At 32.4% G+C, this 15084-nt stretch overlaps 1 protein-coding gene and 1 long non-coding RNA gene across 10 annotated transcripts; both read right to left on the bottom strand.

The window, feature by feature from the left end:
- On the bottom strand, positions 1 to 1096 carry LOC121129781 (uncharacterized). The gene is made up of 2 exons (XR_005868504.2): positions 328 to 1096; positions 1 to 271 (listed from the first exon to the last, which is right to left on the bottom strand). It is a non-coding gene; the product is annotated as an uncharacterized lncRNA (long non-coding RNA).
- Positions 1097 to 2392: 1296 nt separating this feature from the next.
- On the bottom strand, positions 2393 to 11489 carry LOC121128898 (Cyclic-AMP response element binding protein A). 9 transcript variants are annotated; one of them, XR_011783692.1, is made up of 6 exons: positions 10970 to 11323; positions 7657 to 7870; positions 6371 to 6747; positions 5467 to 6043; positions 4341 to 4822; positions 2393 to 3915 (listed from the first exon to the last, which is right to left on the bottom strand). XR_011783692.1 is itself a non-coding variant. In XM_040724489.2 (5 exons), the coding sequence occupies exons 1-5, from the start codon at positions 11093 to 11095 to the stop codon at positions 3479 to 3481; spliced, it is 1731 nt and encodes a 576-aa protein (XP_040580423.1). In that variant the 5' UTR covers positions 11096 to 11489; the 3' UTR covers positions 2393 to 3478. The 9 variants fall into 9 exon arrangements, 5 of the variants coding, with proteins under 5 accessions (XP_040580423.1, XP_040580426.1, XP_040580424.1 ...); XR_011783694.1 differs by lacking the exon at positions 10970 to 11323 and adding an exon at positions 7954 to 8294; XR_011783693.1 differs by having other exon boundaries at positions 2968 to 3915; positions 4341 to 4467; positions 10970 to 11304.
- Between the last annotated feature and the right edge of the window lie 3595 nt (positions 11490 to 15084).

The raw sequence follows: 15084 nt of genomic DNA on the forward strand, positions 1-15084 counted from the left end.
TAGTCGGTAATTGAATTTATTTATGACTCCTTACACCTAAAACACTCGTTATGAATTAAAACTGGAATGAAACAGAAGGAATGTTTACAAATAATTATTCATGATCACTATATGTAATTATGTTCCACATTATCAGAATGACTTGTTGTTTAATGACGGGAGTGAGGAAGTAATATGATCTTTTGATAGATTCAATTCCACAATTCGCCAAGGAGTTTCTATCTAGTATCTTCTAATTGATGAAGAAGGCTTATGATAATTGATAGCCATCCTAACAAATGACAGTCAATAAAATAAGTAATTACAATACATATAGATTGACTATACTTGGTCTTGGAATGCATTCTAGAATTGAGGATGACAAGGTTAAATAGTTAACACTGAATAAGATTTCCATTTCATTTCCCTTATGTCCCGAAACGAAGAGAAGATGAGGAGGATGGATGTTTTAATATAAATAAACATGGACAGCTAACACGCACTACCGTAGACATTAAGTGAAGTCAAATTATGTAGTACGTCCCGCTTGTTATTTGTAGCAGCCTAACACGTTGTTACCTTTATTGTATTTCCCAGCCTTTTCTTTCAAAAGAAACAGAAATAAGGGCCCAAAATCAATAGGCAGTCGGGACAATTCTTCCAAAATATGGAATTATTATTCAATAATTGTTCACAGCTTAACAAGAACGAATTCACTTAATCAACGTTTAGAGAACTGATAGGAGCAAAAGAAACATAAACATCGACAATCGTCATGTATACGTATTTGTATGATAGCGAGGTAAAACCGTGGTTTAAAGTTTTAACGGCGTGTAAATTGAATAAATACAAGACGTGAATAGTTAGAGGTGACTTGAATCGACTCCTTGCAACCTTTTTTTAGTTTTTAAATACAAAGGGGGCCTAACCTATGGGAAATGGAATCAGTAGGTGTTTTGCAGTCAACTAATCCATACTGATCATTCACCATTGAATGATATTAGTAAGGTGGAATTGTTCAGACCTATAGATCCAAAGAGCGTGATTACAAAGTCTACGAGGGACTAGGGCTGTGATTACGATTTATTTTTTTGCAGATTGACTATCTGCAGATGACATTTATGTTCATTTATTCTTGAAATTTCCAAGAAATTTTTTTATATATGTATAAAAGCTCAAGATTTGATTTGATTTTTCTTTTTTAAAAGAGATACTTTATAAAAAATTTATGTTATTATTACACTTTACAGTATTAGTAAAAATAAAAGATTGTTAAGCACAAGAATTCAGAATTTGCCCATAATCCTACTGTTTTAGTAGCATAAAATATAAATTATGTTTATACGCAGTGATTAAAATCCAGTGTATTTTTTGACTGGCCCGGTTTTTTTTAAATTGGTAGTCAGAAGAATGAATTTTCTTTTCCTTACCAGTTGTCATTATTATTTATTTCCTGAGTAGTGAACTTCCTTTCCTAAATAAATTCAATTATATTCACAGCCTGATTGAACAGATCGTGAATACTCATTAAAGACGGAGTGTAACCCTGGGATTTGTTGCGGAGTTATAATTGTAAGTCCTTGTTGGCCTCAGAGTAGAATTGGGGATCGACATCGGAGTCAGTCTTGTCCGTGTTTATTTCCTTCTCCTCCCTTATGACAGCTGACGGTTAAAGGATCTCGCCGTAAACATTCTTAAAATTTACCATGTTTATTTACGGTTTCTTTTTTTTAACAGGAACATTCTACTCAGGACTTTAATCATTATTTATACCTAGATTTTAGTTACAGGGGAGCAAAATGATCTTTTTGGAAGGACATGACCCCCTGATGCCATCCGTAGATACGGAATTGGTTTGGACTAAAGCTAAAAGTTTAAATTGAACTAATTAACGTTATTAAATCGAGACATTACAAAATATGGAAAATCAACATTGGTAGTGGCTCTCAAACTTTTTCTACTCCATCTCACCAATTCATGAATGGTCACATTTCACTTAGGTTCCTTTGATTTCGTATCCAAATACTAAAACCATAGCATAAAAAGTTAAATTCGTTCATGGACGGAACCTTTAAGCAATTTATAAATTAAAATCTCCCTATAATTACTAAAAATATGAATTTTAGCTCAGAACCCGGGTCGTATCTCAAGATATTACTGTAATATAATCAATGCTAGTTGAATTAAACACATTTACTACAATACAGACATTACAGAACCGTCATGGTTCACAGTTTGAGAATCACTGAACGTATTACAATTTGTCGATACAATTACTGTCGATTATTGTAATAATCGACAGAAGGACAAGAGAATAAAATGTAAATTTTCATAGTACTAATAAAATACCAAGCCCTTGATCCATGTCTTATAAAAAACGGCACAACGAATGGGCTAATTATATACATATATATCAAGTATTTTTTTTTATATTTGGGTATATAGTATATACTTATGACGTATGATTATAATTAATGAATAGTTATAATAAAATCAGAACAAATAGACAAATTGAAAGAAAAAAAAATAAGCTTCATAATTCAGGTGGTTCTTTTACAAGTCCAATATTTTTTTTTTTTTTTTTTTTTTTAAATATATATAATTTTTGTAAACTGCATAATTATTATAAAAACACAACACACACTTGAGGAGGATACGTATCCATGCAATTATATCATATTTTTTCTATTATTATACTAGTTCCAAAAAAAACAAAAACTGATTCAATAATAAATAAGTACTAAACATAATTTTAAATAATGATAATACACAAACGGTTTGAGAACGGACACACGGTAATATTGTTCTAATTATAATATGTAGTTTAGGGGTAGGGAGTTGGGAGGGGAGGTTGTTGGTTGCGGATTGTTCATATACATTTATATAATAGCAAAAAAATTCGGGCTAAGTGATGATTTTTAAGATGATTTTTTTTACTTATTTGAAGGACAGGTTTTATTTACATTTTTTATTTAAAGAAACAAAATATTTTTTTTTTTTTTAAATCGAACCATGATTTAATTTTTTTAAATATATAATATAGAAATTGCAAAGAAATTTTTTTTAAAAACAACAAACTTATTTAGAAGTCCACACAGATTTTATATGTATGTATACAGACAATATATATAATTGTACAACACGAGAGTAGGAGCCTTCTTCTTCATATGCATTTAGCCATCAACAGAGTTGCACTTGGGAAGGAGGAGCAGATGAATGCACACACCAAATGCATATTGTCCGTATGGAATATAGGCAATGTCTAATCGTACATAACTACTTAGTTAAGAGTTCTTACACACCACAATAATATTATGAATTGTATGTAAATAAACTGTACTGAATGAGAGTCTCTTTTTTTTTTTTTTTTTTTGTGCCTCTCTTGATCACCATCGTACGGGATCAGACATACACCACATCCGTGCCAATTGTGGGATTGTATGTAGTAGTAGTCTCTAATTGTTGCACAAAGTCACATAACACACCTGCTCCAGCAAATTTATTTAATATCCTTAGGCACGTGAAGTAATACGGTTCGTACAGCTCCATGACTAATGTTCACATTCAGCCTCCGGTCCTCCAAACTGGGCTTGATACCTTGTTTCGCATTCCCTACCGAGGATGAGGACGCATATATACTCGGCCCATATCCTCGTGGAGGAGCGTCATCTTCGATATAATTATTCACTTTTTGTGAACTTAGATAATCATGATCGAAATGAGCACTGCCGCCCATCTTATTTCTCCCGAGTCGTCCTACAACAACGCCTCCAGACGAAGATGTTGACGACAGAGGAGCTTCTGGCTCCGAAGCATATTCTGTTTTGATAGAAGAAGGCGCAAATTGAAGCAAGGATCTGGAATGACCTTCAGACGATCCTGAAGAAGCGGAGGATACTTTAACGGATGATGGGAGTTCCAGCTCTGTTTTGGCCTCTGCAAGTAATAGGTAAGGATATTTTTTTGTCCATAATTGCGTAGTTTTTTATAGTAATATGTTATTATAATATAATTAGGTATAGAATGATAGGCACTGATACTTATACACGTCATGAGTAGACTGTATAAATATTAATTAATTAATCATTATTATTCAAGACATTCGTACAATCAACAATATTTAAATAAAAAAGTAAGTATAGAGGAAATAAGAAAAAAAAAGTCGACAAAAAATGGGTTATGGACGAACAAATTTATATTGTATGTATAGTATATGCATACATAAGCTGATATGTATGTACACACAGATATTGTGAAATTTATTATTAATTTTTTTTTTTTTTTGTATTTCTCGTATATGTAATGAAAACACACCAAAATAAACCACTCTGAACAAAAAAAAAGGAAAAAAAAATTCTTACTTTTCAATTCACAAATTGGCAAAATGTTTTTTTATATGTATATATTTTTTCTTTCTTTTAAAGATGACTTTGGTAGAGTGAGAGAGATAAGACACACTTTTCTTTCTTTTTTTGACTAGTCAACTGGCTAATTCATAATAGTAATATAATAATAATAATAATTTGCCTCTCATATTCCGCATATCCCTTGGGTGCTTATTATTATCAATAAGAGTAATCAATTTTACTACATCAAATATATATACTGATTAAATCAAAGGGATATAATTGATGTACCATAATTTTTTTTTTTTTGTGGTTTTTCTTTCATTATTTTTTTCTTATAAAGTTTTTAACACAACAACAATTAGAACAGCAACAACCACAACAACAACAACAGCAACAACAAGGTATGTGTCCGCTCGCTAGAGAGGGATTTCATATTTTTTTCATTTTTCCCAAACTGGACACCATATTTTGTCAAGGTTTCAATTTACCAGTACCTGAAAAAGAATACTTCAATTCAAAAAAGCATGAACTAAGTTTGTTGATGTGTGTTTTTTTTTTTTTTTTTTACTTTTTGGGGGACTTCCCCCCTCCCTCCCCTTTACCCCTTTTACTATAAGTATATATATATATACACATATAGCATCCCCCAAAGTTTGAGCATATATAATATGCATATTCAATATACATGCTTCGAATAAATGAAGCTAAAAATTGATAAAAATATTTCAGGTAATGGCAAATGAAACAACTGTGAATATGTGAGCATAGAACTTATTTTTTGATTGACTGATTGATTGAATTAGGTGGTGGTGGTGGTAGTAGTAGTAGTGGTGGTGTAATTACTAATTAGTTAAGTAAGTATATGTATGTAGGTGTGGAGGGGAGGAGGAGCAAGGAAAATAATAAGGGTTGTTAATAAGAAAAATGAAAGTTTAATAAACACTCGACTACATACTTCTGACTAATAAAAAGCATTTTGATTCGTTTATTGTCAATGGACAACAACATTGTCAAAAGAATCAAGAGCATTGGGTTGGGTGGTGATGGAGGAAAGGAGGAGTAAGGGAAGAGAAATATAATAAAAATAATACTTTCAACTACAACTATTCTATAAACTATAATTCATCACTCAACTCACCGGTCTTATTTTGAAACCCAGGGATGAGAAAAAGGGCCGTGGAAAGAAGTAAGACCATTAAGGCTGTAGACGTTTGGTTTTGTTTATTAAATCCTCCACCACTGACTATGATTTGATGGAGTCTACGAAGCTGAGAAGCTAGGGTTTTATTCTGTGTTTCCAAGAGCTGAATCTTGGATTTAAGTTCTTCATTTTCTTCAGTACAAATGCGGACTCGATCCTCCATGGAGTCAACATACTCCTTTTTCCGCCGTCGCGAATGTTGAGCGGATTCCTTGTTGCGGATTTTCCTACGAATCCGTTTGAGATTTTTCTCTTCTTCTCGACTCAGAGGATAATGGGATGGGAGCTTGATACCCTCTCTTTCGCAGAGGCGTTGTTCCTCAGCTGTGAGCTCTAGTGCTAAATATTTCCCTTGCTTTGCAACAGGAGGGGAGGATGAAGAGGAGCTACTGTCTCCTCCGGAATGCCCATGAACAATTGTTGTGTTATTACCCTGAGAATCATCATGTCCAGAGTCGTTGGATGATAGAGAAGCTCGTCTCCGTTTTGTTGAATTTTTATTTAAATTGACAGTCTGAGGAAAAGAGAAATGGGATTGTTTTAATGAGGATTATAATATATAATCTGTAGTGGATATTGAATACATGTTTGGTTAGTTAGTGTGTTCCTACATTTTAAAAAAATCGAAAAGAGTTCCTAGACATTAAAAAAATGTGAAATTTTTCTAATAAAAAAATATTATTTTGTCTACTACAACATAGTTACAAGAATAAAAACCAAAAAAAAAAAAAAAAAAAACCAGACGCTTTAAAAAAGAAAAAGAGGTTTCTTCTTTTAAAGCTTCTTTTTAAGACATCAAGTAACAACAGAAGAAATATGTTGTACTAATAAAAAAATTTACCTGTCGAACCGACTTGATGACTGGCAATAGTATGGTTGTAGTACCTCCGGCTTGTAAAGGAGTAGTAGTACTAGACACTCCGTTAACCGGTGTTCTAAGAGGTGTATTCACCGGCTTTTTTGGACTACTTACAAGACTTGAAGAAGATATCGTTGTGTGACTCCTGCTGCTGTTGTTTGAGGAGCTGCTATTACTACTACTACTACTATTAGGGAATACTGATGAGGCCAAACAACTAATGCTACTTAATGGAATGATGGGCTTAATATCAATCTCCTCATCTTCTTCATCCGTGTTTGTCACACTTATCCGCTCTTCTACAATAGGAGAGGATATAGAAATGGGATCCACGGCATGAAGGGGTTGTTCATCTTCGTCTGAAAAATATTGAATCGTTAATATATACAACCATCCATACATATGATTATATGTACATAATTATTAAATTAGTTTTTTAGAGTAGTATTCATCAATTGCTCATCTTTATCTCCTTACGTCAAAATGTATATATATATACTAGATAGATAAATGTTACACACATGCTGTTACTCTAACACTTATTACTAATTATTATTAAAATATCAAATCAGATTTGATATAAAGAGAGAGAGAGAGGGAGTACAGAGAGAGATGGATATTAGATAGATGTAGTATAAGTATATACGATATCTGCTACTAAAAAAATAAAACAGTTGTTTATCATCTGTACACATCAAATATATCCCATATTAATCTGAGTTTGTTTTTAACTAACAAACTATATACATTTATCTCTATATTGATATATGTGTTAGTGTATGTATATAATTATAGAATTCAAACTACATACTAATAGACTGGGATATGATATGTACAGATGTATGTATGTAATAGCAGAAAGAAAGAAATATATTCAACATATTTTCACAAATATATATTTTTTGATACTATTTACCAAAGAGGCCCCCCTTCATTTGAATTTCATTCCAAATACATTTTTTTCTTTTCTCGAAATCACCTTTATTAAGTGTATAAGCATATATAATCTGTACTATATAGTTCTTTTTCTCTCCGTACAAAACGAATAGTTGTATTATTGTATACTAGAGTTTTATTCGTAAAGGCACTCACAGAGTATGAAAAATAATAATACAAATCATAAAAGTGCCTTAGGATTGAAACGTGATACTCAGTGAATAAGAAAAAAAAAAAGGGAAAATTTATATACATATACGAATCATCATGATGTTTACGGATTCAAAAGATCCCTTTCTCATGCAGTAGTTTAGGTAAAAGTAAAGACTCACCGTTTGACAAATATCCAATGAAATCAATGGAAGAGGGTCGTTCCGGACTGGATACACATGGGATCTCATAGTTGGAAGGGGAAAGAAGATTGCATCCAGAGTCGGAGCTCGTATCGCTGAACGGACCGCTTCCATCCAGTGAGAGAACGAGTTTGTCGTCAGAGCCGGTGAGAATAGAGTCGAGAAGTGCATCCGTTTCTCGGTCCCAGGATTCCTGGAAGAGAAGCAAACATGATTCAATTATAAAGATAAATATAGATGTAATGAAATAATAAATAATATGTTAAGAACTACTACCACATAAAAAGGCCTATAGAAGTTCATGCCTCCTATATTTATCTCCTCTCTTCTTCCTCAATGCTAGCGATAGCTAAAATACTGATGATGATAAGAGGGGAAAAAATATGACACCACGGAAATATTGAATATTAATAATAAAAATTATAAATTAATGAAGAAAAGAGTAGAGCAGAGCAGAGTAGAACAATCACATACACGGACTAACTAACTAACAGTGTAATCGCATAGTCGCGTTTAAAGGGACTCTCTTAAAATAGCATATGGTTAATCACATTTTTTTATTTCAGTATATCGACAGACTTCCTTCTCTCCTTTCTCGTCGTTCCTCCTGCCTGAGTGATAAGTAAGCTACATTGCTTCCTCCCTCATCTATATCAATATACCTACATACATATATATTCTCCAAAAACACTTATTGAACATAAAAAGACTGTACTCTGCTGTACAATATATACCAGCAGGCTGAAAAAGGATTCGTTAGAAAAAAATACGCAAAATTTTGTCACACACTCAGTTTAAATAAGAAGATAAGGAAATATTAATAATATCACGACGACGTCTTTGGAAAACATAAATTTCTCTTTTTTTTAATGAATGAAAGTATATTATATTTCTCAATACCTTAAATAAGTCCATAACGGAGGTTTAAAAAGGACTCATATCATTAATGATCAACATTTTTTTTTTCCAAGTTAAAATTCAAATATGAATTTCTTTTCGGTGATCGATGAAAAGTAGTAACAACAATAGAACAGTAACAACAACACCATGTAGTAATCACAAACTCTTCTTGGGACGACAGGAAGATGTAATAATGAAGCAGGATTATTGGGTCCTACCCTTAAATTTTAACTTGGTCTGTATATTCCTGTCTCAAATAATAAATATTGAACAAAGTGAGATGGAAAGAGGCCCAAGAATACACAGCCTCAAGAGAGTGATGATCGAAAACTGAGGTTCTTTCTCCAAATTCCAAAAGTAAATGTCGGAATAACCTTAACCTTAAGCTCAGGGGCGGGCGAGGAATAAAAAAAAAAAGAATTATTCACACAGAGTAGGAAAGAAGGATTATTAAGAAGAAGGCTCTACTACTACTTCTACTGTTCGCCGGGTGAGCCCCAGGTAGGATGAAGGCTCGCCTTCATGGTACTAGCAATGCACCAACCACCACCACTCCATCACCACAGGTGCCGGCATTTTTCCCTTCCTTCCTCAAACATTAATTCCTTCTCTCATACAATATATATATATAATTATTTTATAAGTTAAAACTAAGCATACATACATTCACCAGGTAGATATATTATATACAATTTTCTCTTACTTACTCTCCTCCTGCTTTAAAGCCAAAATCAAAGCAGGAGTGAGTTATATCTGAGAAAAATATATATAAATGCATATTAAACTCTTAAAAAGTCCTTATATATATACAAATGATACCGTTTATACAGATCAATGCCATCAGTACCAAAGGGTGTGGCAAGTTTATTAATAAAAAACATCATTGGTCAAGGGTATTTAATAATATTAATGAGAAAAACACAACCAATAACAACAATTACATATTAGTAATGAACCTAAATAAATAATAACGAAAAGGTTTTACAAAAACAACAAGAAAATTATGGGTGTAAATAACAAGATCCAACGAAGAGAAGGGGAGAAGGACGGACCCACCAACCCCTATTCTCTCTCTGTTTTTCATCTTTCCTCCATGTCAACAACAACACCACTTGTTGCTTCAACAGCCTCCCTTCCCCCTCTTACTTATCAAAGCTAAAGAAGGGGAAAGACAAGAAGACGAATTTCTTAGACAAATTATTATACAGAATAATAGAAGACATATTTTATAAAAATAAGCACAGCAATACTGATTCAAATTATTTCTATTATAAATTCCATCTTTTAAAAACCTCAACCGAGAGAGTAAGATACACTATTATACTTGCATTTTATTCGCAAGGAAAAACAAAACGTCCTCCAACTGCACTAATCAAAAGTAATTTAAAGATACTATAAAATGTAGATCGATCAGCGTGGGGGACAAATATTACATATACTCACATACTGCGAATTTTATTATATTATTTTTTAGCATAAATCATTAGGTTACAATATGATCCATTGGGGCTTAGAGGAGGGGTGGGGGAGTGTGGTATACTTCATTAACAATAGATATACCTCACCAAATATTTGTGTAAATATACACAAAATGTAACACTCTTAAGACATAATGTTATATATATAAAGTGAACTCAAGGAAATTTTTGATTTGATTAGTAGGAAAGAAACTCGTTTGACAACTTTTTGATATATATGTATATTTAATAAACATATTACTACTAAATATATAGTCTAAATATGGACAACTACATTCATATTTATCTTGAAGTGGGGTTATTCCCAATTGGTTTTTCCCCCTACTAATTATGAACTTTTTGCTAAAGAAAAACCGTGGTTTGAACGAAATCGAAAATAATTTCGTTAGTAAATAAGCATAGATGTTTATTATAGAAGTAAGGTTGTGGTATATACATGATCAAGATCGATAAATGGAGTCACTTCCTCATTTGTGACGGGAAAATATATCTGTATTAATATTATGGCCTCTCTCTCTCTCTCTCCTACAGTGAGATGGGATTGTTTTTTGAAAACGACAACATGAATGTTTTTTAGCTGTGTTTGTTAAGGCTTCTTATTCTTGGAGATATTAATCTCTATGAGATAGAAGGGCGCTCGTTCTACTGGGTCCCACAAACCCAGGATGGCAAGAATTCCATCAAATGTCAAATCAGGTTCCTATTGGCGTTTCTGGGCTCAATGCTGCTACCAAAAGAAAGGAAGGAGTCCAAATAATGCTGAGACATCATTGTAGACGAGTGTCATACGACATTTGAGTCCTAAGTTCCCGCCGCAGCCCATCACCAATACGAATAATAGTCAATAATGAATTTATTCTCTATTAATTATGATCTCTCAAAATTGGGCATATTTTGGACACAGATTGTCTTACCATGAATGGATTCTCTGGGGATTTGATCCCGTGATCCGGAAAGTATCGATTCGAAGATCCCAAGAGGCCGCACTCCAGGAGAGACGAACTTAATATGTCCTTTTTCTCACTCAAAAATGAACTCATGTTGTGTGTTTAGAGAGTGTCTTTTTTAGTATTATAAAAGAAGACTAAAAGTACTAAAATGGGATGAGGTTCAGTTCGGTTCGGTTCGGATTCGAGTAGGTAGGTGATGATCCTCTAATAACTCACTACTACTTCTAGTTACAACTACTTCATGAAACCAGAGGAACATGCAAAGGGAATTGACTTTAATTATGACTAAATATGAAGTGAGGGATCTCACAGTAAACCGGGTTCAAATCTTATAAAGCACGCCCGTTATCATCAGCAGGAGGCGCGCACACTCACTCACTTACATCTTTCTCTCTCTCTCTCTCTTTTTTTTCTCCCTCTTTCCATCTCTTAGCAGTTAGCAGCTACTCGCCTCCCTTTTTCTACGATCCTCCTCTTCTTTAATACTCACTCACTCACTCACTCACTCACTCTTTTGCACGTACGCAACGTCATGTTAAAGGATACCAACCAAAAAACTCCTTGCCTCATTTTGGGATTCCCTGTCTCTCTCTCTCTCTCTCTCCTTTCCTTCCTATTCTTTCTCCACCCATTTTTAACTCTACGTACTTAACTTGAGTCCAGAATATTGCTAATTAGAAAAAGAAAATGCTGCTTCACTTTACTACTATTGTGTACATATTATAACGTATGATTTACATACCTAAATAAGAGGTAATAATTAATTGTAGAATGTTCTACTCATCAAATCCCTAGTAGGCCTGCTACCGGAATTATAGTAATCATAATTTATTTGTGACTTTGAGCAGCAGGAGTAGAGGAGCCCCTCCTTTCTCATTATTTTATAAGAAGGGGAGATAAAGAACTCCACGAAGTAAGTATGTTGCAATGTCTGATGTTTTTTAAATCATCATTTGCAATATATTACAGTATGGATCAAAGTGTTGTCAAAAATTAGCCCAATATTATTACAAAATCACTCCCATATAGTTAAACGAACAAAGTGATTTCATCAGAGTATAATTTTTGTTAATAAAATCAACTATTAGGGTGCATATTATTGTTTATTAGTGACATTTATACGATATGATTGTATTATTATTCTGTATCGGTCCATCGACAATGTCAGGGTTAAATCAAAGAGTACAAGTACGACACATCTGGCAGTAGAGAAAAAAAAGGGGGGGGGGCGCTACATGGGGAATTTTTGATAGAATTTCAGCAGATGTATGTTTGTAATTCTAAATTATTATAAGAGGGGATGGAATTAAGGGAATGAGTTGAAATCTAGGGTGACCATATTCAGCATCAGAGTCCGGCAGGGAGTGGGTTTACTATTTTGAAATTAGTCAAATGCATCTATAACCTTGCTTGGATTCTTGTCTTTATTTTTTTGGTTGAACAAGAAAATAATAGATTTAGGTCCTCCTGTAATTTTAAATTGAGTTATATTTCATGTGAATTTGAAAATCGGCTTAACTATTAAGGAACCCGACGTTTCATGAACTTACAGAAAAAAAGTAATACTGTAATTCCTTGACTATTTTCATTCAGCCCTCTGTTTTCTTTTATATAATAACGCAATTTATGACGTATTGAAGGAAACGTCATTTTGGGTGCCCTCAATTGATGTTTCAACTTCAAAAAGTGAACAACAAACCAATTCAAGCTTGATTAAACTATATCAAATAGCTTTAAGATTAGAAAAATATATTTGAATATAATCAAGGTAATATGTACTTAAAATCCCTATAGATGAAATGATTTGTATCATTAATAATTTTTAATTGATCAATTAGGGACGAGAAAAGAAGGATATTTTTAGCGAAAAATTACCAAATTCATTCCATTAAAATAGTTGATTTCCACCTATAATATTGAAATAATAGAGTACCAAGATGTAAGAAAATAGAGCGATAGATTTTATATAGAAGGTAAAGGTTCAAGTCTTTTTATTTTTTGGTTCCTTTTTGATATCCAATATTTCATGAAAAAAGGGTTTCCATTATACTTGGTGTTTTAGGATCCCAAAGTGGCTAACATCAACAATACTCAAGTTACATTACAACTCTCTGTTATACTTAGTCTAAAAAAACCACTATGGTTTCGGTGTGAGAGCTCCGAACAATATGTTATGAAAAAAAATACTTCCCCCCCTCCCTATTTTTTGTTAGCTGCTTGCGTCATACAAAGACAATGATGTAAAAAGAGTGTTCCTGTAGGAAGAGAACTCTTATTTTCTTTTTTTGTTTGGCAATAAAACCATTTATAAAATGATGACGAGAGTTGGAGAAAGCAACTCCTGTTGCATCATTTTGCGTCATCATGAGTCGTCACGTACTACCAAGGAAAAGGCATTCATGAAAGTATAAAATGTGGAAGAGAGAGAGGAAAGTTAGATCTCTTAAGTTAGGTAATACATGCAATTCTAGGAATGAATGGATGAATGAAGGAGGGGTTGGGGGGGGGGAGAAAGAGAAACCTTTTTCTTCTTTCCATCCATATGGGTAAAAATGAGCTTCATTTCGTAGTAAAACTGCTAATTACAATCTGCACATACAGAATATTTAGAGAGTAAATAAAATACCATGTATATCCCTTGGACTAGTACTTAAAATGGGTTTTCTCGGAATTGTTGGGAAACACAGTCCAAAACTGTTCCTTTTGGTAAAAAATTAAGAAATATATAATAGTAACAAAGGTTTATCCGGTGTTGCTCGGTCCAAGGAGTTAAAGGGAAATCAAATTGAAAATGGTCAAATTAATTGAGAAAATTAAAAAAATATTCAGAAAATACTTCATTATATATACGATTAATTATAATGTGAATGTTTCGTTTTTGTCGAAAAAGATCCTGATAGTTCTAATTATCTTAGATTTTTGACACTATATCAATCCGTATAGTAAGATAACCCAAAAATTTTCGTCCTGCAGCCCCCCTTTTCCCATAAAAAAATAAATTCTTATTATTGCCTCTTGTAGCCCTAATATTATTATTATGAATATAAAAAAAAAAACTTTTTTCCAATAATTTTGCAAAAAAATTTTAATAACGTTTATTGGGATTGTAAAAGAAACACAAACCTACCAATATTTTTTTTCATGTTTGCAAAAATAAAAAAGCTATTTTTTATAAGTTTATTAAGTTATTAAAATATTAAATTACTTAATTTATAAGTTCGAGAACAATAATGTTTCTCGAAAAAATAACCCTCGATAACTGGTTCATTTTTACAAATATTGCAAAGATGATGTAACATAATGTTCCGGAAATTAAAAATTATTTATGAAAGTTTAGAATCCAATATTTTATGTTCCAAAATGTATCGTTTTGTGGCATTTATTTAAAAAAAAAATTGAATATTGACGTTAGATGAAAAAGTAGAAAAAAATGAAAAAAATTTAAAAATTATTTAGAAAAGGACATATATTTCGGTTAAACATCTACTTATATTGAAAAATTTATATGCAAAAGAATCTCCAGAAACTGTTTTACAAACTATTCTATTTACTTTTCCCATATTTCATTGGAAGTTTTTTTTTTTTTTGCACCTGAAATAAACGAAATTGCAATTTTCACTGATTTCTTTTTTGCCCATAACTTTTTTGTCTTTGAATAAATTTAAGAAACGTAGTTATTCGTATAGTTGTTTTTTGAAACGTCAATCTCTTTTTGATAAATAATTCAACCCTCTATTCAGTATTCTTGAGCTGCAAAAAAACAGTTTTTGTGTTTTGGGTATAACATAAGCCCCCCTTATATGACCCCGTTTTAGCTGTTTGAAGCTAACAAAAGGGACCCGTGCAAAAATTTCAGCCTCCTAGGTTAAATGGTGTTGGAACGTATAAAAGACATCGACACGCACACACATTCTCTTACAGATGTTTATAGATGAGACATTATAGTGATCAATGTTTAAAACTTGTGTATAGACTTTGAAATTATAAATTTCGCAATTTTATATATAGAAAATAATATCATTCTTACCCATAAAAATAGTCAGTATAAGTGATTTATACAGCAATTTATAAAAAATAAT

The sequence above is a fragment of the Lepeophtheirus salmonis genome, chromosome 14 (genome assembly GCF_016086655.4).
Source record: "Lepeophtheirus salmonis chromosome 14, UVic_Lsal_1.4, whole genome shotgun sequence".
Taxonomy (NCBI): Eukaryota; Metazoa; Arthropoda; class Copepoda; order Siphonostomatoida; family Caligidae; genus Lepeophtheirus; species Lepeophtheirus salmonis.